At 37.7% G+C, this 25,543-nt stretch overlaps 1 protein-coding gene across 1 annotated transcript in view; it reads right to left on the bottom strand.

Moving 5' to 3' along the window:
• The window catches only part of DNAH8 (dynein axonemal heavy chain 8), a 303,075-nt gene that overhangs the window by 259,207 nt on the left and 18,325 nt on the right, over positions 1-25,543 (bottom strand). The window contains exons 7-15 of the mRNA XM_037051914.1: positions 21,890-21,997; positions 20,018-20,119; positions 14,282-14,428; positions 9,316-9,513; positions 7,239-7,315; positions 5,772-5,871; positions 5,023-5,142; positions 3,229-3,364; positions 636-823 (exon numbers count right to left, since the gene is read on the bottom strand). Of these exons, the coding sequence (XP_036907809.1) occupies positions 636-823; positions 3,229-3,364; positions 5,023-5,142; positions 5,772-5,871; positions 7,239-7,315; positions 9,316-9,513; positions 14,282-14,428; positions 20,018-20,119; positions 21,890-21,997 (1,176 nt within the window). The remainder of the gene's footprint in view (positions 1-635; positions 824-3,228; positions 3,365-5,022; positions 5,143-5,771; positions 5,872-7,238; positions 7,316-9,315; positions 9,514-14,281; positions 14,429-20,017; positions 20,120-21,889; positions 21,998-25,543) is intronic.

Raw genomic sequence — 25,543 nt, 5'->3', positions numbered from 1 at the left:
TTATTCAACCATGAGAAAAAGGACATCCTGCCATTTGGCACAAGTTGGATGGACCTTGAGGCCTCATGCTAAATGAAGTAAGTCAGACACAGAAATACAAATGCTGCATGACATCACTTACATGTGGAACATAAACAAGCCAAACTTGTAAAAACAGAAAGTAGGTAAGTCCTTGCCAGGATCTGGGGAGAGGTTGGTGAAAGGATACAAGCTTTCAGCTACAAGACAAATAAGGTCTGAAGGTCTAGTGTATAAAATGGTGACTGTAGGTGATAGCACTGTATCATATCATTGAAATTTGCTTAGAGAACTTAAATGTTCTCCCCACCACCACCCCCCAAAAACAGTGTGTGTGTGTGTGTGTGTGTGTGTTATATGAGATGAATGTGTTAATTAACTAAATGGAAGGAATCTTTTCATAATGTATATGTATATCAAACCATCACAATGTATACTTTAAATATCTTACAACTTTATTTGACAATTATACCTCAATAAAGCTGAAAATATATAAAGAATCAACATAGAAACAAACTTTCCCTCAAAGCCATGTCAGCACAACTACAATGATATACTATTGCCAAAAAGAGAAAGAACTACTTCAAAAATTATTAGAAAACATAAATTATCTTTACCTGCAAATGCAATTTGTCTGCTTTCAATTTGCTTTCCAATTTTAGCAATCTCTTTGCCTGTTCTGGTACATCCAGCTTCATTTTTATCATGCACTTAGTTTCCCGAACAACTTCCAGAATTTTGGGATCAAAATTAACCAGCAACTTCCCTGATTCTGGATGTCGCACAAAAAGTGTTGCTTGTAAAGCTATAAATAAACAATCCTTGACTTTAGTCATTTGGGATTTCTTTTCTGCCTCCAGCTCTGTTTCACATGCCTCCCTTCCCCACTGGACTACTGCCTGCCTTAGAGCAGAACAACGGTTTCGGATATCCCAGGTTCCAAGGCACAGCGCCTGACACACGGTTGGTGCTCAAGACTTAGATAAATAAATGTAGTGTCTATAGGCCATAAAATGAGATCAAGAGAGATAAAAGTGGGCCAAGAATGTACAGCCCTTGTGCTGTGGACTACAATACTTTCCTGAGTGGGACTAAGTGACCTGTGATACAACGTTAGTTTATTTTCATAGATGGTGATTTAACTCCTAGGAGAGAACTGGAAGATGTGCACAACTACAAAAATATGACATGCCTTACAGATTTCAAACCCTTTTCCATGCCTAACCCCAAGCTGGTTTCTTAAAGGACATTTATCTGAATAAAATACCCATCTTGAATTTTTGATAACTAGGCTCATTATTAGTAAAAAAAAATTATTAAACATCATTGCACTGTGAACTCCTAGAATGTAAAAAAATTTATACTACATCTGAACTACTACACGAATATCATTAATATAAATAGGCAATTTAAGATGTGCTTTTTATTATGAATCCCTGTGGTTCATGCTGAGAAGCCTTAGATTATCTGCTGCTGCAGCATGATAACAAATAACAACAACACACCTACAAACAAGTATGTGCTAGCTTCGATTACAGCTCATATGAACAAATACTACTAACTAGAGAATGGGCAACACAGGCTAATGCCCATTAGCCTGTGTTTACATGAAGGCAGATTTGAATCCTCACCCTGCCACTTCCAAGCTGTGTGATCTTGGGCAAGTCACTTAACTGGTTACTCAGTGTGCCTCAGTTTCCTCATCTGTAAGATGAGGATAATAATGGTTTCTCATAGGATTGCCATGAGGATTAAAGGCAATTGTATATGTAAAGTACTTACACAAAGACTGGTACATGGTAAGCAGTATATAAATGTTAGCTATGACTATTATTTAAAGGCTACAGAGATGAAATAAACAGAGTGTCCTTGGAATATGTAAGCAGATAAAACAGATCCACAAAGCAGTAAGAGTCCTGGGAAAGAATTATAGATAGTGTGTGGAGAACTCTAGAGAGAAAGGATATTATTTTCTGCCGGGAAGAATAAGAAAGGGCTTTGTGGAACAGGTGACTGTTGAACTTGTTTTAGAACATGTACAGATAAGAGGAAAAACTAGCAAGACAAAAGAAAGTAGGAAAGTGCAGGGCATTGCAGAAGCTATATAGTACATGCTTCATGCTTCAATTGTTCAAAATTCTTTTTCACCTTTCTCCATAATGTGAATTTTAAACTTCCTTCGCAAGAATTTCAAGCTCCTCTGAGAGTGCTACTCCACTGGCAGGCTTTCATTCGGATCTCCCAGAACTAGCTGGCCTGACAGAGTGGTCTATTAAAGATTTCAGCGAGGTGCTAGTTGAGGAAACCCCCTGTGGGTCTGGGACCCTGTCCTCCAGGACGCGGGTGTGCAGGGAATCAACAGCCTGTGCATATGCTGGGTCCGCAACAGCTAAACTATGTGGGTCTGGAACCAAGAGGCGGAAGTAGGAGGGGCCCCTCCCACCGCCACTCCTGTGCTGCTTCCTGTGCCTGCAGTCGGTGCTCTGCGGAGGTGGAGATCCCAGGGTGGGAGAGAAACATTTCTACCAGAAGACACAGTCAGAGTTACGCCCAGGTGTGGATAAGAGCTTCAGGTTAGGGTGAGACAAGGCAAGGCCAACGACAGCCCACATGATAACAACACCCCAGGTGACGCCAGCACGGATGGATGATTGTTCAGAACCATCCATCTTCTGCCTCACATTTACCTCTGCCCAAGGCCTTAGCACTCTCAGAGGTACCTGGATGCAGCCCCAATATTCTTAATATTGGGGAGCTCAAAATTGAAGTTAAATTGTTATAGAAAGAGGAGAGAAGAAGAGAAAGGTGAAAAGGAAAAAAGGAGGGAGGAGGGGAGCAAGGGGACAAGCAAGCCGAAATTCTTTCTCTCCTGATTGGGACTGAGATTTGAATCTATAACAAGATAAAACTAAATATGAAACCTTTCCTAAATTTATGGAGAAATATCTATAGAGAGTCTTGATACTTACTTTTAAATACTGTTTTTCAGGGAAGTCATAATCTAAGTATGTCAACTTTAAGGTCATGACTATTTTTACTCATAAAATCAGAATATTATTTACTATAAAGAAATAAATAATGGTATCATTCCCAAGCCTAAATGGAATCATCATAAGCTCGTATAAAGGGATGTAAAACCTCGCCAGAACCACGAACACATTCAGAACCACCGACCCCCTCTGCAGCACCACAGCAGGGTCGCATACACACCATACTGCAGCTGTGAGATCTCTCGGACCCAGGCTGTGTGATAGACCACCTCAAATTCCACCAGGACGTAGGAAATTCTGTTATACTGACGAATGACAGCTTTACCTTCTGCACTTGACAAAATTTCTGAGTTTTTCTGTTTTTTTAAGGGAAAAAAAGATTTATTTTAAAGTAAGGCAGTAACAGACAAATACTGTATGATCCCACCTATAAGTGGAAACTAATCAACATAACAAACAAGGAATAAAATACAACCAGAGACATTGAAATAAAGAACAAACTGACAGTAACCAGAGGGGAGGGAGGAGAGGGATAATGGGGGACAATGGGGAAAGGGTCATCAAAGAACAAATATAAAGGACACAGGGAGGAAGCCAAAGTGGGTAGGATCCAGGGTGGGAGGCAGGGATGGGTTGGACAGGGGGGAGTGGTGGAGGGAAAATGGAAACAACTGTACATGAACAACAATAAAAATAGGTGCTGCTTGTTTTCATTCAAATTATAAAGTTCTTTGTATATAAAATGGCATCAAATAAGTATGCTACCCATTTAGATTTTCATCAAAGTAGAAAAGAGATGAGGGAGACTATACAAGCTAGAGATGGAAGTAGGGAAATATTACCAGCAGAAAGGAAAAACTGGAAATGGAAATAAAAGATCTGAAAAGAAAGGTCTCTAGCCCTGCAGGCAGCCCGGGCACTGAGGGCCTCTCCTTCCAACTCTCTGCTCCCTCCCCACTTTCCTGGACGAGATACAATGGACTGATTTTCCTTGAACTACAGATACCAGAGCAAATTCCTAAATTCCAGCACCAAAAAAACAGTAACACTTTATCAAAAAAAGCAAATTTTAATGTAAATGACTGAATGTTTCATGTTTTGATTAAATGTCAAAAACAGTGCAGCCTCCGCCCTGCCACCATGGCGTCAATAAGCAAGCCAGCCTCCAGCAGGGCTCCAGTGTGAGGCCAGCGTTTCAGTGGTTCGCAGTTTTGAGAACGGTAAAATAAATGGTAGTAGCTAACCAGAACCAACAAACCCTTAATATTTAATAATTCTTAGTAATAACGTTACTTGCAAGACTATTGTTTGGTATTATTTTGTTATGAATTTAGGCATAAGACACAAAACCAAGCCAACCATCTATACTCAGTTACCCTGTCTCTTTAAAAACCAAGCAAACAAACAAACAAACAAAAACCCCAAAACAAAGAGCAGACAAACTGGCAATTTCAAATGCCAATAGGGCCTAAGAGTATCCTGATGCTTTTCAGAAATTTAACACCAATCTTAAGGACATAGACAATGAATGTACTTTTTTATCTCCTGCTCTAAGTCTCAGGTCTTCATATAGAAATAAAACTGTACTTGAAAAATAATTAAATAAAAAAATTGAAAAAAAAAAAGAAATAGACTGAGTACGTCTTCACTTTTACTAACACATGGCAGTGACCCAGCTGTCCACACATAGAAGCTCAGCACTTGTACTTTATTGTCTTCAAAACAATTTTTTAAAGGCTTTATAAAGTGTCCTGTATTAAAACTCATAAAGCTTAAGATTAACCCCCTTAGAGATAACTGTAATTAAATGGGCTTATCTACCAAACATGAAAGAATTGACTTAGTGTCTCTCAAGTATATTTATAAACTAAGCATGTTTATTAACTACATTTTCTTCACCCAGTAAAATAATTAGCTCTAAGTCCTTTCTTAGACATAAATATTACAGAATAAAACGTTTCTTGTGTCAAAAATCACTATCGCTCACATATCACAAACTGAACCACTGGCTTACAAAGAAATAGTTGATGGGTTCACTTATCCGGCGATAGAGCTGCCTCACCCACAGTATTTTTCCTGCTATTGGGGGCATGTTGCGAGCCAGAGGGGGGTCATCTTTTTGAGAATGATAAAGCTGTAATTAAAGATCTGGTATTAGTGTTTGAAATTGAATATGATGAAAAAGGCAAAAAACATAAAGCTATATTTGTACTGATGTTTTACCGTTATTCTCATGTTTTATACCATTATTCTCATGTCTGGCTACCAAGGAAGTAGCCAATACATATAAGTGCACTTTAGAGGTTAATAACCTGAGAGGTTTGGAAATTATGATATTTATAATATATGGCACTTAATTCTCTGTTAACCCTTATTCCCCATTACATGTAGAGTTTTTTTTCTGCCTTTTATCTCAGTGTTTAAGGAGGCATTCAAAAAAGGGAGCACACTGCCACATCACACCTGTCACAACAGTCCCGGAGCCCGTGTTTCTATACACAGAAACATTAGCTGTGACGGGCTTTCCTGTGCACCACGAACACTGTCGCACAAACAGTCCTGAGGAGCTTGGGGCTGTGCACCTGGCCGACCGGTGACAGTCACCGCCAGCATCTGCCCACACAGACAGGGAGGCATCAGAGGAACGGAGCAGTGAAAGGATTGCTCCTGGAAAGCTTAGTGCAAAATAACGATGGCAAGTACTTTTGGAATACTTCTGTGTTTGTACAAAAGTACCATTCTACTTATAAAAATGATACTAGCCTTCTTAATAGCTTCAAGTTCAGCCACGTAACACTGAAGAATACGCTCAATTGTGTGATTTATTTCTAACTGAAGACAGGGAATGTTCAGCTTCTGGAATCTAAAAGTAATTAAAGGTGAATAATTAAAAAGGAAATGAGAAACATACTTAAGAACTGCTGCAGTCCTAAAAATCCATTCATTTACTCAGTTGACAAATATTCATACCAGGCCTCAGACATTTCCTAGGGACACAGTGATGAACAAGGCAGATGTGGTTCCAGCTTTCTCGGAGCCTATGTCCTCTTAGGGAAAAGGGAGCTAATCAGCCAAGAGTTACGTAAATAATTGTTTAAATTACAAGGGTGCTGAGTGGGTGGCTGGTTAGCTCAGCTGGTTAGAGCATGGTGCTAATAAATTACACGGGTGCCAGAAATACACTATTACCGGGGAACCCAGCCAAGCCTGGCGAGTCAAGAAAGACTTCCCTGAGACATTAAACTGAGATAAAAAAGATGAGTGGGGAGTTGGCTTTGCAAGGATAGAGAGGAGCACACTATCTCTCTGCCAATACTGATGCTCACGTGATTCCAAATACCTGTAATAATGACGATTTTGTTGGCCAAATATCACTTTCACTTAGAGACTAAGTAATGCACAGAAAGTACTAGAACCAGAACGTTTTGATAATCAAGTGAATTAACACCAGTATACTATAGGTTAGAGAGAGAGAGGTAAACACAGAAAGAAAGAGAGATATAACCAAGAAAACAGTACCAGCTTTCTGTCTATACAGTGCTGTCACTCGTCAAAATCACTTCATCTGTTTTGACTCTTACGATAGCTTCCTAAGGCAAGGTCTCACTGCTATTACCCATCATTAGAGAGACATGGAACTATAGCAAAGCTGGGCCCTAGCCCAGATCCACTGGCTCTCAGGACAGGGTTGCCAAAGGGTCACTAACATGGGTCGTCATGAATCCTCCCTGAGTTGGAAGAAAACGACCCCTAGTCCAGCTCGTCCCTCTGTCCCTCTTTAATCCAGGATTTCCTGTCCTTTGCAGGTGGGGGGCGCTGTTGTCAGGAATAGAGGGAAAGGAATTACAGGAGCACTCAAGAGGGAAAAGGGAAGTCTGGAGAACTACCACTCTCAATTTCATGTTTAGAAATGATTTCAGTATACAGAATTAATCATTATTTGTTCCCTTTCCAATAACACCTATGAAATTAACTTCAAATATATTATCTAGCTGGGGGAAAACATAAAATATTTCATTTTCTCATTGAAAGACTTTATGCTACAAAAATGTAATGAAAAAATCATATTTCAAATGTTTACCATTCTATTTAATGGTAATTAAAGAGTAATGTTTATGAGTTTAAAAGTTTACCTAGAAAAGATTTTCAAGAACATCTTATTTGAAAATGTATTTTCAGATATAAAGTTATCCCAACTAGAAATGATATTGCTTAATAAATTTTAAATACCTTTGAAGCAGCTGAAGAGCCTGCTGGGAAGATAAGATTTTTCCAAAAGTACTGTTCATAAATGCCTGTATTTGTATCTAAAATAAAATATTGATCCTTAATTACTTTTGACATTAAGAAAGAGACTAGGTTTATGTAACAATAATTCACGAATTTCCTACAGAATCAAAAGAGCCTTCAACACACCCACCACCTAAGGATCTAAAACTGCATGGGTGACCACTGAACACCTGAAGCATCCCCACTTGGAAGTGAGATGTGCTGTAAGTACAAAATACACACCAGATTTCAAAGACTTAAAACAAAAAAGAATGGAAAATATCTCCATGATTCTTATACTGATGACATGTCAAAATGTAATATTTTTAATATGATGGGTTAAATAAAATATATTATTTAAATTAATTTTATCTGCTTCTTTTAACTATTATTCCTTTGACTATTAGGAAAATTATAATTGCATATAATTTGCAATTTGTTCCTCATTATTTATTGGAAATTACTGACCCACAGAATTTATGAAAGCAGTGAGTATCCCTTACCAAGCATATTTCTTTGGGATATTTGGAATTTCTAAGCATTTTGGTAGAGCAATGTAATGATACTATAACACCCAGAGTCAACAGGTGTCTCTTGCCAACACCACTGCTCTTAGAAACCTCTTAACCATGCCATAGAGAAACCAGAAGAAAATATTTGGCTGAGAGCCCCCTACCATGCCAAGCAGTGAATTCCAAACTCCTAGAACCCAACCAATGGAACTGAAGCACTCTATGCAAATTCCTTTCACTTACAGATTATATTGTTATGGTCTACTAATCTATACCACAATGTTACTCAAACAGTGGGAAGGGAAGGAAAGTTAACATTGACACCTCTCTTAAAATATTTTTTCTTTTTTTTTCTATTGCTGTTCTTTTACATTTTTCCCAATTTTCCCCATTGTTTCCCCCTGCCCTGCTCCCACAGTCAATCCCCACCCTGTTGTCCATGTCCATACAATTGAAAAGTTAATATGGCCTCTAAATATCCTAAAAGCTAAAATTTGTATCTAAGACCACAGTAAAGCCTTCAAAACATATAATCATTATTAAACAATAATAAAAATAATTTAAGCAATAAGTTTTTTAAAAAATCCACAAATTCTCAGCACCATAAGATATAACTTGCAAGCATTTTAGAAGCAAACCCCACCCTTCCCAACTAGCCAAACACTGAAAGTAATAACTAAAATATATCTTCACACCAGAGTCTCACTTTCAGAAACTAAAAGGAAATCCATTTAGTCTCCAAGAAGACAAGGTGTTAGACTTTTAGGATCTTCATTTTTATATTGTCCAGAGTACATGTATATTGTTCTTTAATGAACTGCAGACTCAGGGAGTGAACAGAGAATACTCTTGTCCTTCCCTGTGTCTCCAGGACATTGTGTATCAAAGAAGACACCTTTCTGTGGGGGTTTAAACCTGGGTTTGCAGTAGTTTTCAGTATGAGAGTAACTGAGGTCATATAAACCCAAAGGTGAGAGAGATATATGGCACAATCTCACCAGATATATTTTTCACTACCCTTCTTCCCTGTGGTGCCCCTGAAGCTATGACAAGCAGGACAAGGGCCTGTGCAGAGTTGTCCTCTAAGCTGCAGAGAGAGTATGGCCATAAAGTGCAGTGCCAAGGGGACAGCGATCCACCTTCCTATTCTGTCCTCAAATCTTTTCACACTTAATACAGAGAATAAAAATGACACATTTTTCCTTAGACTGGAAAATTGACACTGGCTCCTTGGCACAACAGAAACTGACCACAAACTTTAATGAAACAAAAAATTAACCCTAACTACAATAGTCCTTTGGGCTTCTGGTTACTCACTGACATCTTTGGTTGAATATACTCATTTTCCGTTTTTTTAAAGGCAGAAAATATTTTGTGGACTAGTTAAAAAATTATTCATACTAGCAAATATTTTTGATCAAAATATTTTTGCAATAGTAACTTATAATAAATAGGAAATATGTGAATTCCAGCATTATTGATTACATTTCAGGTTTACTAAAGTGGAAGTATGTACAATTACTTACCTCTAATCCATTGATTTTTGACATGAACTCTAAGAAATCTGTGTCAAACTCTGTCCTTCTTGGATCCAGAATGTCATATTGCTTTTTCTTAACCCCATGATATATATTTTTAAATTTTATTGCCATTATATCTATTCCCTCTATGGTAGAATTACTCAAAGCTGAATATGTTTGCACAACAGTTATCATTTCTGTAATCTTAAAAAGAGAAGTTATTTTATTTTTAAAATGGAATATTAGCACCTTCCCTGGAATCAGCTCTAAGTGAATCACTAATTCAAAAACAGATCAAGAAACAGGTCCCGGAATCATTTAGCTAAAACCAACGAGAGGAGATAAAATAGATGGCAAATCTCTGTCACTAATCAGTACTACTCTCCGGCCACTGAAGATAGATGACGTTCTAGCACAGCCGGAGAGAGTTTACAACCTTTCTGAGAATTTGACCATTTTGTCTTTCAAAACAAAATCTGAAAAAAAATCTTGGCAAATGTCTGAATAGTTTCATCCTTTTATTCTTGAGAATTTTCTGAAAAGCATTTTGCTGAGTCACTGGATTCAAAAGCTTTATTTACCACTCTTTGTGGCTTTCCCCTCACTGCAGCTCCAATAGGAAGCACTAGCACAAATCCACGCCTGTTCTCCCTCTCCCTTGCAACCCGGTAAAGGGAAGGCCCAAGAAGACTAAAGAACGACTCCAGTCACTTCTGACTTGTGAAGAGCCCCAGGAAACCCTCAAAATGGATTTTATTGTAGAAATGGCTGCCTCCATCTCAATATACCAACACCACCTACTTTACACACACACACACACACACACACACACACACACACACACATACACACACACTTCACATTCACAGGCTAACCTTCATCAGTGATTCCCCATTTTGATTCCTGCTTTGGAGAACAATACTCAAATCTCTCCAGGTTTGTTTTCTGTTTGGCCATTGAACAAAGGGAAGATTTGCCCAACAGCCAAACAGAAAACATACCCGTTTTCACAGGAGTCCTCCAAATACTGCACACCATGAAGACAACACTACAGAGCCAGCAGAAGTCAAAGTCTCTGCACATGTCAATCCACATCACCATTTTCTGAATAACTGTCACTTTTATGTCACTATTTCTGTATACTTCCAAACTGTTGTCATCCTAGAAGCCAGTCCAAACCTTGAGGAAATATGGACCTCCTGGAATTTATAGCATTCTGTGTATGCTTTATATAAATATGAGAAACAGCTGGGCCTCCCACTAAAACATACACTCCACTCACCTTTAAAAAACAAAAGTAAACTTCAAAAAGCAAACTGAAGAACCAAACTACCCACTTGCTCTGTTATTCTACCCTAAGACTCTGCCCTTTATCCCTTACCTTACAGTGGTCCCTACCATAAAGCCCATTCAGCCAACTCAGTGACCATTGCTCAGTGACCACTGCTACACAAAATCACAGCCACACTTCAAGGTAAGTTGTGCAGCCCATTCTTTGAGAATGTGGATACCAACGTCCACCATTATACTTGGGGGGGAAGCCAGTCAGCAAAAGGATTCTCACCACAGGAGAGGCAGTAACACACAATCAGGATGCACTTTAAGTAGGCCTCTGGGAGGTGCTGCATTAGCTCTGGTTGCTGAGCCCTTGGGCCATGATGTTTTTAAGACTAAAGGCATGGCTTCTCCAGAGACAGGGCAAGGGGAGTAGCTAATGCAGTTGGCCATTACTGCCCACTCTTTCTAACGCCAGGAATGCCTGGGCTGCTACAAATGAACACCCATCACGCCCAGCATTAGACCAGCCACCAAAGGTCTCTACTGCTAATGGGCTAACCATTAAGGCCCAGTCCTGAAACTCTATCAAACATAAAACTGCACCCAAGCTGGTAAGGGTTCTGGCTCCTGGAAAATTTAAAAGTAACCAGGACCCACCTCCAGGTTTATACTCTACTAGATTCAGAAACATTAAGTATCTTTGTGGAACAGATCCTTACCAGTGAGGCCTATTTATTAATTTGACACACGTCATTATCCTTCTAATTGGATTTCGAACCCCAAGAAATCCCTAGTGTTCACAAAACAGCCCCATAATAACAGTTTTGTAGATATAGCACCAAAATTACAAGCAACAAAAGAAAAACTTGATAACTTACACTTTATCAAAATTAAGAACTATCACACTTCAAACAAAGAACGCCATCAAATAATGAAAAGATAATCTACAGAATAGGAGAAAATATTTGCAAATCATATATGATAAGGGTCTCAGACCCATAATACATAAAAGACAAATACCATATGATCTCACCATTAACTAGAACCTAATCAACAAAATGAACAAGCAAGCAAAATACAGCCGAAGAGACTGAAACTGAGAACAGGCTGACAGTAACCAGAGGGAAGTGTGGAGGGGATAATGGGGGAAAAGGGTGAAGGGTTTACAGGAATAATCATAAAGGACATACGGACAATAACAAGGAGGGGGGTGGAAATGGGGGAAGAAGGTGGGAAGGGTTGGTGAAGAAGGGTAGAGCTGGGGGAAAAGGCGGAAAACTGCACTTGAACAACATTTTTTTAAAAAGAACTCTTATAACTCAACAATAAAAACACAAACAACTAAATATAAAATGTGCAAAAAATTTGAATACAAATTTCTCTAAAAAAGAAATGAGCAGTAAGTACTTGAAAATATATTCAACATCATTAGTCATCAGGGAAACACAAATCAAAAACCACAATAAGATACCACTTCACATCCACTAGGATAGTTAAATTTTAAAAGACAGATGATAACAAGAACTAACAAGGATGTGGGAAAATTGGAACTCACAAATTGCTAATGAAAATGTGAAATGATGCAGCTTCTTTGAAGAATAGTTGGGCAGTTCCTCAAAAAGTTAAAAAGTGACCACATGGCCTAGCAATTCCACTCCTATGCATACACTCCAGAGGAGTGGCAACATACGTTCACACACAAATCTAGACAAAAATGTTCATAGCAGCACTGTTTATAACAGCCTAAAAGTAGAACCACCCAAATAATCTTCAACTAATGAACAGATAAATAAAATGTATTATACCCATACATGGAATATTATTCAGCAATAGAAAAGAATGCTACAACATAGATGAACTTTGAAAACATTGTAAGTGAAAGAAGTCAGTAACAAAAAAACACATAAGACTCCATTTACACAAAATGTCCAGAATAGGTAAATCTGTATAAGCAGAATATTAATAGTTGCTTAAGGCTGGGAAGAGAGGGGCATGGGGTGTAACTGCTAATGTATAAAGGATTTCCTTCAGTGGAAATGAAAGTGATCTAAAATTAGATTGTAGTAATGGTTGCATAACCCTGTGAATACATTAGAAAATGCTGACTTATACACTTTAAATGGGTGAATTAATTGTATGATGTGTGAATTATATAGCCCAACATGCTGTTAAAGAAACAAACAAAAAACAGCCCGACAGAAATACAAGGTCTGTCCAGGACAAGTCCAGCCATTATCTAACATAACAAGAATGGTTTGCATAGTACAGACGTAACCTGGCAGCCAAGGAGAGTGGACTGAAATGCACTTGCATGAGCAATAACAACTTCACTGTACTGCTCAGTGAGGGTGCTGGACACTGTTGGGCGAGTATGTGCACTGTGTGACTGTCACATTCAAAATGACTGAGTGAGCAGAGCTACAAATCTGCATCAAATTTTGCATTAAGCTTGAACATGCCTCCACAGAAATTATTTGGATGACTCAGAAGGCCACATCTATGGGCAATTGTTGAATGACAGTTTCACCACAATAGGACGCCCTCTGATGCCTGTCTTGTGCAGTTTTTTGGCAAAACATCAAATCACCCAGGTGACTCAACTTCCCTATAGCCCAGATTTTGTGCCCTGCAATTCCGGGCTTTTCCCAAAACTAAAGCCACCTTTGAAAGGAAAGAGATTTCAAACCATCAGTGAGATTCAGGAAAATACGACAGGGCAGCTGATAGTGACTGGGAGAATGGTGTGAGTTCCCAAGGTGCCTACTTTGAAAGGGACTGAGGCATCATTGTCCTATGTACACTGTTTCTTGTATCTTGTATCTTCTTCAATAAATGCCTCTTTTTTCATATTATATGGCTGGAAACCTCTGAACAGACCTCTTATGTATGAAAGTCTCCACAGAATAACTTGGTTCTCTTTATCACCCATACTTTCCTATCCTGGTTGTGTCAGAGGATTATAAATGAAAAATAGGCTTCTGGACATGACCAGGAAATACACTTCAACCTACAGGTAATGCCCTCAGCAACTTACAACAAATGATAAACAGAAAGCTAAATCCTACCAGGACCTAAGGAGTTAGCAAGGTGGTAATGGGAGTGGTGGAGAAAGTGGTACTGAAATGATATCTTTGTAAGCTTTTCAAAGGATGACTCCAAGAAGCCACCAGTATGGACTGTCCTATACACCCTGAAAAAAATACCACTCCTTTGCAGCCAATATTAGTAAATGAATTAAAGGTGCAGAAGATTCTAATGCATGTCTTCACAGCCAAATACATCACCCACACGCTGTCTATGCATAACACACTATACAATGGCCTAGAGAGAGAAAGGCACACATATACAGATATGACACGAATACTAGGCTCTGCCAGATATCACCGTTGTTTCAGCTCACATTTTTCCTCAGCCTGATACAATAAGAGCAGAGGCTTTTACGCCAAGCTTCACAGGTGGAGGTAGAATTGAAGGAGAAAGGTGAAAGTTTGCAACAGCTTTTGTGTATCTGGCAGAAGGCAGTTATCAGGAATTAAAAATAAGTTATAATAAAATGTAGTGAGTAATAGTGAATGAGTCATATCAACAGTGACACAAGAGATCTGGAACCACAATTCTCAATACTGCTACATAAAGTAATAAATAACCAGAAAAGCGTGGCTGGGAGCAGACACTGTGACTGCACAATGCTTACTTTTTCCAGCCTTTTGCAGAAAGCCTCGAAGTTTCCAAATATATACATTTCTGAAACCTCAAAAGATTTTTCCCCTGAAGATTCTAAAATCTGTTTCCTTGTTTTGTGAAAAGATGCCTGATATTCCTTAAACAGAAAAATGCAATCCTGTGAAAAAACAAAAGGGGGGGAAAGTGTAGTGAGACATTTGTTCAGGAGTCAAAACTTCCAAAATTCTACCCTCACACAGAGCTGATAATCACATCAGCCTTTCGATAATGCCTGTTGCTGTTAATATTAAAAATTCAAGTTCTCTGCCTACATATTGAAAAGCTTGTAAATAGTATTATTTAGTTTACATTGTATTTTCATCTTCTTCATTGTCACTATTTTCCCTCAACTCTTATCCTTATCAAAGTACGACATACACAATTTTCTGTTTTCATGGCTGATAAGAACTCCCAGGGGGCTAGAAATCATCAGTTCTGTCAGTCTATTATCAACTATCCATTCATTTAGTTGGCATCTGACTTTTAATAAGCATTCTTTATGTACAGGTATATAAACATTAATATTATAATTTCTCATCCAAACATCATTTCTCCACAAAGAGATCATAAAGTCTTTGATGTGTGCATCGCTGAAATATTAATATTTGACTAGAGCCCCACCATTGACCAGTTCAACCAGGTTAGTGAACCTAGTAGAAACTTTCTTTTAAAAAAAGGACATGTTTACTAGGTCCAGTAAGGAATTACTGTCATGTCATAATAATAATAAATTCAAAAATGTTAAACTTTTTCAAAGCCACCCATGGACAGTTAAATCTTTTTCATAATGCCATTTTTCTGGTTCTGACTTTTCCTCATATAAAGAATTCTCGTAATTACAACAAAGATGAACCTTATGCTAAGTGATTAAGTTTACTTAGATAATCCAGTATAATCTTGCCATCTTAAGGTCAGGTGATTAGCATCTCTTCATTTCATCTGCAAACTTAATTCCCCCTTGTCATATGTTAAATGTCATTTAACATGACACATTCATGGTTCCAGGGATGAACACAATAATCTGTAGGTCCACCCATGTTGTTGTAGATGGAAATATTTTATCTTTTTTCATGGCTAAGTCATATTTCATTATATATATGTACTACTTTATCCATTCATCTCTTGATAGACACTTAGGTTGCTTCCATATCTTAGTCACAGTAAATAATGTTGAAATAACATATGGATATATGTGTTTTTTTAATTCAATGTTTTGGGTTTCTTTGGATAAATACCCAGAAGTAGAACTGATGAGTTCTTCATCTCTCTGTTATAGTCTTCCTTTTAAAGTCTATTTTGTCTGGTGTAAGTATTGCTACCACAGCTTTGTTATTTGTTTGTTTGTTTCCATTTTTAATGAAATATATTTTCCACCCTTTTACTTACATTCCCTCTGTGTTTTTCCATCTGAAGAGAGTCTGTTATGGAAACTATATGTAAGAATCTTGTTTTGTTCTCCATTCAGCCACCATGTCTTTTGATTAAATGTTTAATCTATTTGCACTTAAAATAATTGTTGAGATACACTTATTACCATTTTATTGTTCATATTTTTATCTTTTTTTCTTCACTTTAAAGAAGATAAACTCCTCTATCTTTTTCTTGTTTGTACATCTCTTTATCTGTCCTTCTAAATGACAGTTTTTCTGGGTAATCTTAGTTGTAGGTCTTTGCTTTTCATCACTTTGAGTATTTCATGCCAATTTTTTCTAGCCTGCAAAGTCTCTGTTGAGAAATCAGTTGACAGTCTTATAGGAGCACCCTTGTAGGTAACTAACTGCTTTTCTCCTGGTGCTTTTAAGATTCTCTCTTTGCCTTTAACTTCTGGCATTTTAATTATGATGTGTCTTCTGAAATAAAGAACAGGCTGACAGTGACCAGAGGGGAGAGGGGAAGGAATTTCAGGGGAAATAGGGGAGGGATTTAGAGGAACATATATAAAGGATACATGGACAACAACTGAGAAGGGTGGAAATGGGAGGGAGGGGGAGCACGGGGATGGGATGGGATGGGAGTAATAGACAGAAAACTGTACTTGAAAAATAATTAAATAAAAAATTTGGGGGAAAAAAAGAAAAAAATTATGATGTGTCTTGGTGGCCCTTCATTTTGTTTGTTTTGTCTGTACTTCCTGGATTTGTATGTCTATTTCCCCCACCAAGTTAGAGAAGTTTTCCATCATGTAACTTTTTTTCATCCAAGACCATTTAATCCATTACTTATTTTTTTTTCAGAGAGAGAGAAAAGAAAGGAAGAGATAAACATGGACTGGTTGCCTTTTGTACACACCTGGATTGGAGATTGCACATGCCCAGACCAGGGATCATACCCATCTGGACCTGGGACCAAACCTGCAACCTAGGTATGTGCTCTGACTGGGAATGTAAACCACAATCCTTCAGTTTCAGGACAACACTCTAACCAACTGAACCACACCAGCCAGCACTCTATCATTATTTTTGCAAATAGGTTTTCAATTCCTTTCTCTCCTCCTTCCAGTATCAGCATGCCATGAATTTTGGTACGACTGAAGTTGTCCAAGAGGCTCCTTATGGTATCCTCTTTTGGGGGGGTTCTTTTTTTTCTGTTCTGATTGGGTGTTTTCTGTCTCCTTATCTTCCATATCATTGATTCAGTCTCCTGCTTCATCTACTCTACTGTTGAATCCCTGTAATATATTCTTCATTTCAGTCTTTGTATTCTTCATTTCTGGCTGGTCCTTTTTTATGTTTTCTCTTTACATTTTTACTTTTATAATTATATCTTACTGATTATGCTATTACAATTATTGTCCTGTTATTTCCCCCTTTGCACCCCTCCACCCAGATCCTCCTACTCCCTCAGGCAATCCTCCACCACTGTTCATGTCCATGGGTCACGCATACAAGTTATTTGGCTACTCCATTTCCAATACTGTACTTTACATCCCTAGGGCTATTCTGTAACTACTTATTTGTACTTCTTAATCCCTTCACCTCCTCACTCATTCTCTCCCTCCTCTCTCCCATTTGGCAACCTTCTAGGAACTAACTATTTTTCTCTTGCTTTTAAGAGTCTCTCTTTATCTTCAACCTTTGGCTTTTTAATAATGATGTGTCTTGGAGTGATCCTCTTTCCATATATCTTGTTTGGGACTCTGTGCTTCCTGAACTTGCATGTCTATTTCCTTCACCAAATTAGGGAAGTTTTCTTTCACTATTTTTTCAGATAGACTTCCAATTTCTTGCTATTTCTCTTTTCTTTCTGGCAGCCCTATGTTGTGAATGTTAGAATGCTTGGAGTTGTCCCATAGGCTCCTTAGTCTATCCTAATTTTTTTAATTCTTTTTTTCTTCCTGCTGCTCTGATTGGTTGATTTTGTTTCCTACATCCTAAATCATTGATTTGATTCTCTGCTTCATCCACTCTACTGTTGTTTCCCTATAAATTGTTCTTTATTTCAATTAATGTATCCTTCATTTCTGACTGGGTCTTTTTTATGGTCTTGAAGTCCTCACTTCTTGAGTTCCTTGAACATCCTTATAATCAGTATTTTGAACTCTTCATCTGATGGATTGCTTATCTCCATTTTGTTTAGTTCCTTTTCTGGAATTTTCATCTGTTCTTTAATTTGGGCCATGTTTCTCTGTCTCCTCATTTTGGCAGCCTCCCTATGTTTGCTTCTATGTATTAGGTGGAGCTACTTTGACTCCCTGTCTTGGCAGCATGGTCTAATGTAGTAAGTGTCCTGAAGGGTCCAGTGGCAGAGCCTCCCCTATCACCCAAGCTGGGTACTTGAGGTATACCCTTTGTATGGGCTGTGTATACCCTTCTCTTGTAGCCAAGCTTTAGTTGCTGTCGGCAGATCAATGGGAGGAACACACCCAGGCCAGTCAGCTGCAAGGGCTGGCTGTGACCACTGGCCAACCACCTTTACCCTCCATGGAGGATCAGCTGTGCAGGGACAGGGTTGTGGTCTCTAGCTGTCCACTGGGTACATTTCATAGGCTTTTTATTTTTTTTAATATTTTCTTTTTTTAAAGATTTTACTTATTTATCTTTAGAGTGGAAGGGAAGGAGAGAAGGAGAGAAATATCAATGTATGGTTGCCTCTCGTGAGTCCCCTACTGGGAACTCACCTGCAACCCAGGCATGTACCCTGACTGGAAATTGAACTGCAATTGTGTGGTTCACAGGCCCGCGCTCAATTCACTGAGCTACCAGCCAGGGCTTCATAAGCTTTTTAAATACAAGTGTGGCAGTCACTAGCTCCTTCCTTTATTGGTTCACCAAGTGCTTCTGGTGATGTTTTCAAACCACTGCTTTATGAGCTGTTTTGGTCTGTCTCTGTGTACTATGTATCATACATAGCCAACTCCAAGAACTATACAATGATCCTGGTTTTTCCAGTGTCTGCAATCAGGTATTTTCAATAAGAGAAACTATTCTAACTATAATTCTTCATTCTTTGTTTCCTCTGATAACTCTTTCTACCCTCCAGAGTTCCAATGGTCAAAGCACAACAGTTTACATCATTGGTAGAGGGCAGTGGGCATCCTTGCTGGCTCTACCTCCCAGTCCCAGCCTTGTGCCTTGGCTCTACAAAGTTCAGGAACGAGCACATGAAGACAGCCAATAACCATTTCTAGATGCAATCTTCCTGGACTGGTCATTTCTTTCAGACTTTTATAAAACAGATCATTTTAATTTTCTCCAAACTTTTACATAGAATAGAAAAGGGGAATACTTAATTACCCTCCCCTACCCCTACTCATTTCTTAAGGACAGTCTGAGGAAGGAAAATTATAATCTATCTCCCTCATTAATATTTCTCTGAAAAATCCTAAACAGAACTGTAGCAAACTGAATGAGTCTTTAAAAAGAGGTTATTATACTGAGACCAACTCAAGTTTATCCTATGGATATTAGATTGTTTCATTTTAGAAACCCCAAAAATTTCATCCACCACATTAACAGATTCAGGAGAAGAATCTTATAAGCATCTCAAAAAATATGTGCAGAAATTTTTTTCAAAACTCATTCATAACTTAAAAAAATCTCCTAGCACTAAAACCAGAAATAAAATTACGTTAGTACAATCAACAGTGTATTAAAAACATACAAGAGTATCAGGCTAAATAGGGAAATGCTAGAAACATTCTATCAAAATCAGATGCCGCCCTAGCTGGTGTAGCTCAGTGGATTGAGTGTGGGCCTGTGAACCAAACAGCCGCAGTTCGATTATGAGTCAGGGCACATGCCTGGGTTGCAGGCCTGTTCCCGGCAGGGGACAAACAAGAGGCAACCATACATTGATATTTCTCTCCCTCTCTCCTTCCCTTCCCCTCTAAAGATAAATAAAATCTTTTTAAAAATCAAATGCCAATTCTCCCCATGTCTATTTAAGGATGTAGGGCAGTTCTGGTCAGTGCAAAAAGGCAAGAAAATAAAATGAACAGGTGTTGGAATGTGAGGTGGGGACAAAAGTATATGAAATGGCACACAAGAGGTGTGTGATAAAGGTGTCCATAGAGAAGATGGGAATTAAAATACACCCTCAAAAGGGCACTAAAGATAAACATAAGTAGATAATTTTAATTTTGATATTCCCATGCTACTCTGTTCAACATCTTATCAAAAATAACATGCTCTGTGCATGAACAAAATAAACAAAATTGGACCAGATAGTAGAAGCTTTACTTTATGAAAATAAAAATACTTCAACAAACCTGAATTTTCTTTAGCACGAGTGGTGTTTCCTGATCCCACACATGGTTAATTGCTCCATCCGTAATATAGGCTTTAGAAGCTGTCACCATTTGATTTGTTACCTAGAATAAATATCAGTCCCCCCAAAAATAGAGAAATAAAAATTTTCAATTTCTTAAAATTGCAAGCATAAAAATGATGAATAGTAAACTTATGGAATGAATTAATCACACTATATAAAACATAAACAAATACACATTCTTGTCAAAATAAAAAATAACCCAAAGTCATGTTTACCTACAACATGTAAGTCAATGTAATTAGGGCCATAAATTTCAAAATCAACTGTATTTTCCATTTGTCTATTTCTCCTCTAAGTGTGATTCTTCGCTGTCCTTCAACATGCAAATCAAATATCAAATCAACCACCTTTCACATCCTCCAAAATAGTGAAAAAATCGAGATAGCTATATAATTGATCTGAAGGTTAGATCAAGATGGCAGGCTGACACACAGAAATTTTGGAAAATTTCTAAAATATGTCAAGCGTTGAGATCAAATCAATAGGGAAAAAAGGGAGGACTAGGAAAACCAGAACCCATTTGTGGAGCTTATTTTAAAGGTAAAACAATTATGGGAAACTTTCAAGATGGGAGATGATGTGAGGGAAGCTTCAGGTGAAACCATGCACACTGAATTTGGAGCAACCTGTATAGCAGGCAAAGTGACATGCTGAAAGGACAAAGCCCTAAGTGTGAACCACAGTCTTGGAGAGGTGTGGCTGTGCCCCAGATAGCTACTGCACACAAAGAGGACATATCAGAGAAATGTTATTCACATCCCCCTCCCAACGCAAGTTACACCCTTCCCCTACAAGAAACAGCACAAAAGTATATTAGGATTTTCAAATACAAAGATGGCCAGACAACCCAGAATCCTAAGCAACTGAAGCAAACAAACATGGTAACACAGGCATTAAACTCAACAGACAGGAAATACAGAAAAGATACATGCAAAATCTTTTAAAATATAATTTATTAACCAAATTAATTCATGAGAAAGCTATGAGGACATTTTGTCTCAGGAGAACAACTAGAGAACATGGAAACTGACATTTTTATTGTCAAACTTTTATCTCTTGATAGACTGACCAGTGATTGGGACAGAAGTAAAGAACACGTGAGTGAGTCGAAGGGTCAAAGGACAAAGGTGGACTCCAAAAATAGTCAAGAGAAATGGATGTTATATTCAAGGGGTGAGAATAAACTAAACAGGTGGGTAAGAAATAATCAAAGGCAAAAGAGATAATTTTCCAGCAATGAAGGAGACAAAAGTCTTTGGATTGAAATAACCCAGCAACCATAAAACAAGATAAATATAAAAAGAAACTATCACTGAAATTTTACAAGTTCAAGGATAAAGGGAAAAATCCTAAAAGCTTCTTGGGAGAATACAACAGGTTTCCTACAAAGGAAAAGCAGTAAGATTAGCATCAAGTTTCTCATCAACAATACTGCACAGTAGACAGTATCTTCAAAGTTCCAGGAGAAAAGTACACTGAACTTAGAATCCCAGTCAAACTAATATTTGAGCGATACTACAAAATGAAGCTATCTTCAGATATGCATGAATTCGGGAGGCTCACCACACACAGACCCTCTCCGAAAGAATCACTTGAGAATTTTTTTCAGCAAAAGAACTAATAAATCCACAATAGAAGAGAGGTGATCAAAGAAATGGACGCTACTTAGACTTTAGACTTAATGCTTATTGATCCATAATATTGAAAAATGTTAACAATAATATGAAACTAGAAATCTTAATGTAGGACAGAAATAGCAGTGTTAACTTTTTCAGAGTTATATGTGTGACTCCTTCCCTTGAAAACTTACCTTGATAAATAATGAAGTCATTCTCTCTGAGGTATTATAATACCTTGAAACACTGTGTATCATTCTGATGGCATTAATTAAATTTTGTATTCCATGTGCCATAGAAACCTAAAATTAAAATATGTTAAGTGAATTCCGTTATATAGTTATTTTAAGTTTAATGGCCAATATCCTGTATCATTCAAAACTCTGAACATATACAATTTTAATCTTAAAGTCGAATTTCACTAAGTGCAATGTGGTATCCTAGACTGGATCCTGGAACAGAAAAAGAACATCAGTTTTCATAAATGTGCCAAGTGACTTCAAGATGTAAACAGAAGAAACTGGGTAAAGAGAATTTGGTATTATTGTTGCTTATTTAAAAATAAAATTTTACAGATAAAGTAATTTTAAGAATTGGTAGTTCAAATTGCTCTTTTTAAAGATGAAGAAACTGATGTCTTGAGGGGTACAATGACTTACATCAGGAATCTAGATCAAAGAAGAGATTAGACTAGAACTCATCCCATGTATTCAGTTCAATTCACTTTTCAGCACTCACAGTAAGTGCCACTAGGTTCTGAGAATACTGGGCGAAATCCAAACATAAGAAACTCATTCTGGAGGAGGTCACAGCAGAGTGGAAGTGATGCACACAAACAAGTAATACAAGCAGAACAGCTCACAGAAGAGCAGGACAAATGCAAACACAGATCAAACAATCACTAATGTCTACTGAATGCTTACTATGAGCCAGGCACTAGGCAAAGAGCCTCACCTAGTATCTTAATTTACGCCAACAATGACCATTTAAGGTAGATTTGACTACATCACACCTAAGACTTCACTTCAAGGCTGTACCATTACTTTACATGATACTGAAAAGGGGGGGGGGGGGAAATGCCCAAGATAGGTCATCTCACTCCCACATAAAACCAAGCCACCAAATGGCTACACCACCTCTGTAAAGGTAAGCATGAAATAGAGGAGCTCTGGAGAAAAAGATAGGAACAAAACTTACATGTACCAATCCTACTCCTTGTGGAGGGAGAGAAAACAAATTCCCCTGGGAATTTGTACCACAAGGTGGTTCTCATTCACTGCAGTCTGAATCACACCAGTTGTACAAAAAACAAAACAAAGCCAATGCTACCGATCAAGGAGAGAACTAATAATCTAAGAGGGGATCAAGTCACATCTACAATGATTCATAAAACTGGACTGACTGTAAGATGTGCTGTGAGAGATGTTAAAATTTTAAAAAAGTTTTAGAACCTATAAAACAAAATAAGTATATTATTATTCCCATTCTGTACATAAGCAAACAGAGAGGTAGAGAAGTACCTTGATCAAGATGCCAAGGTTGTAAAACAACCACAGTTTCGTGACTCAGATTTTTGAGACCTGCTTTCACCATGATGCAACTCATAATGAAAGAACAGAGAAGGTCCTCAAGGAGCACGCTTTCAATTGTTAGAATGATATAAAATACATAAAATATTTTTAAATGGTGATAGAATAAATAAAACCAGGAAGAACTACTAATTCATGTACTATACATCCTAGGTATGAGGTGTACTGTGACATAATTAAATCAATTGTATGTGGTTTATGAAAATTAACATTATTTTATAGTTAACCTTATTATGCCAGAATTCATATTATATGTTATCTATAGATTTAAAAAAAAGACTCTAATCTAAAAAATGTGCCCAGAAGGAGTCCTTGCCAACCTTAATAAGGCAAGTCTACAAAGCACCCCTAGCTCCAATGAGGAAAGCTTAAGGATATATCAAACGGATCCATCAGTAAAATGCCCTTCATCTGAATTTTAAACACCATCATTTATAATGGCAGGTCCTTGAGTGCACAGTTCTTACCTATTTATACACAGTACTAAGACACACTTTATATGTAAGATATATAATGGAAGATATGCCTGAAGTGCAATACCAGGATGAAAAAATAAAACATTAAACATAAAATTTATCAACAAGAAACAGAAGCAGGAGTGCTCTGCACTTTTCCTGCTCAAATGACAGTGATAAACTAAACAGAAATTGCTGGTTGCTTCTAATATGAATGAAAAAAATGAGATAAAAAGAATTTGTGAGGCCCTGGCTGGTGTAGCTCAATGGATTGAGTGCGGGCTGCAAACCGAAGTGTCCCGGGTTCGATTCCCAGTCAGGGCACATGCCTAGGTTGTGGGCCAGGTCCCCAGAGGGGGCCATGTGAGAGGCAACCACATATTGATATTTCTCCCTCCCTTCCCCTCTCTTAAAATAAATAAATAGAATCTTTAAAGAGAAGTTTGTGAAACCAAAAACAGTAGGTGTTTGAGGGGGAAGCAATTACATGACTCAATACTATTAGTACTTCTCTAATTTCAAAAGAAAATGTTTGAAACATTCCTATATCAGAAAATGTAAAAAGCTCAATAACAATAAAATAATAGTAATGATAATAATGTACATCCATAGCTAGAACAATTGAACAGTTTTACAAATTACTAGGATGAAAAGAACACCAGAACTAAAAGATTTGAAAATTATGTGAATTTAAGCAAATCTGTTGAACCAAGAAGTTGAAATTAGTATACCTTAAAATTTAGAGGTCTTGATAACAATCAATAGCATTGTATCTTTTTTCCAAGTTTACCTTTTATAATGAAAAGCTTTAACTATATAGAATAATAGTCTAATGATCATCTAGCCCCATCAGCAGATTTGACAAATATTACCATTATTTTTTACATCAAGAGCCACTTGTAAGTAGTCCTCCTACAGTTGGTGTTACATATGTGAATTTAATATTTGCTTCTTCAACTCTTGTGAGTAACCCAAAATGCTTGTGATGTGATAATTCTAATTCTCTTAGACAAATTTTAATTGCACATGTTACAAAGGTAGGAATTGAGTCCTTGAGCTATAGCGAGCCAAGCAACAGCCATATTTCTCTATCACCACATAACCTGGGTTTTTGTACTCATGGTTGCATACACAAAAGCACCTAAGATGTTCTTATCTAAAACAGGCTTTCAAGAAGTTCCCAACAGCAGTCCAGTTGCTGGTACTAGAGGGAGAAGTGAATAGAGAGTGAAGTTTGAGGAAGTCATAACTCTTTTTTGTAAACAACAAATTATAAATAAATTAAAATCCATCATCTCTTTACAGAATCCACTAGAAAACTGCTTCTGAGAAGCCTTCCTTTCCTTTCATGGGGCTTCCTGATGGATGATGATTCCCATACAGCAGTAAGAATTGCACCTGCCCAGGACTCTCAACCCACCTTTCCCTCCCCACCCACATTACATTTATTGGCTACAAATACCCTCTAGGGGTGGGTATGAATGCCCTTACACATCCCTCTTCTCCAAATCTAAGTGATGTGGAACATAGACTCTTCTCCTTTCCCTGCTTCGAGTATAAAACTAGCACTTAACCTACCTCCAAAATGGCAGGTCAACCATGCCATATGGCCAATGGTGCCATGTATGTGGAGGATTTGACTAGCTCTTCAAAAATTAGAATGGAGAATGCTGAACATGTGTATTAGACACTAATATAAACACTATTATTTTGAGAGCATTTAAATTTGGAGAATACCTTGCAGAGGCAGCATAGTGAAGTGGGAGAAAATACAACCTATAATGCCAAAGAGTGCTGGATTCAA

This window comes from Sturnira hondurensis, unplaced genomic scaffold (assembly GCF_014824575.4).
Source record: "Sturnira hondurensis isolate 20B ecotype Veracruz unplaced genomic scaffold, ASM1482457v3 Scaffold0000880, whole genome shotgun sequence".
NCBI lineage: Eukaryota > Metazoa > Chordata > Mammalia > Chiroptera > Phyllostomidae > Sturnira > Sturnira hondurensis.
This window is presented reverse-complemented; position numbering and strand designations above follow the sequence as displayed.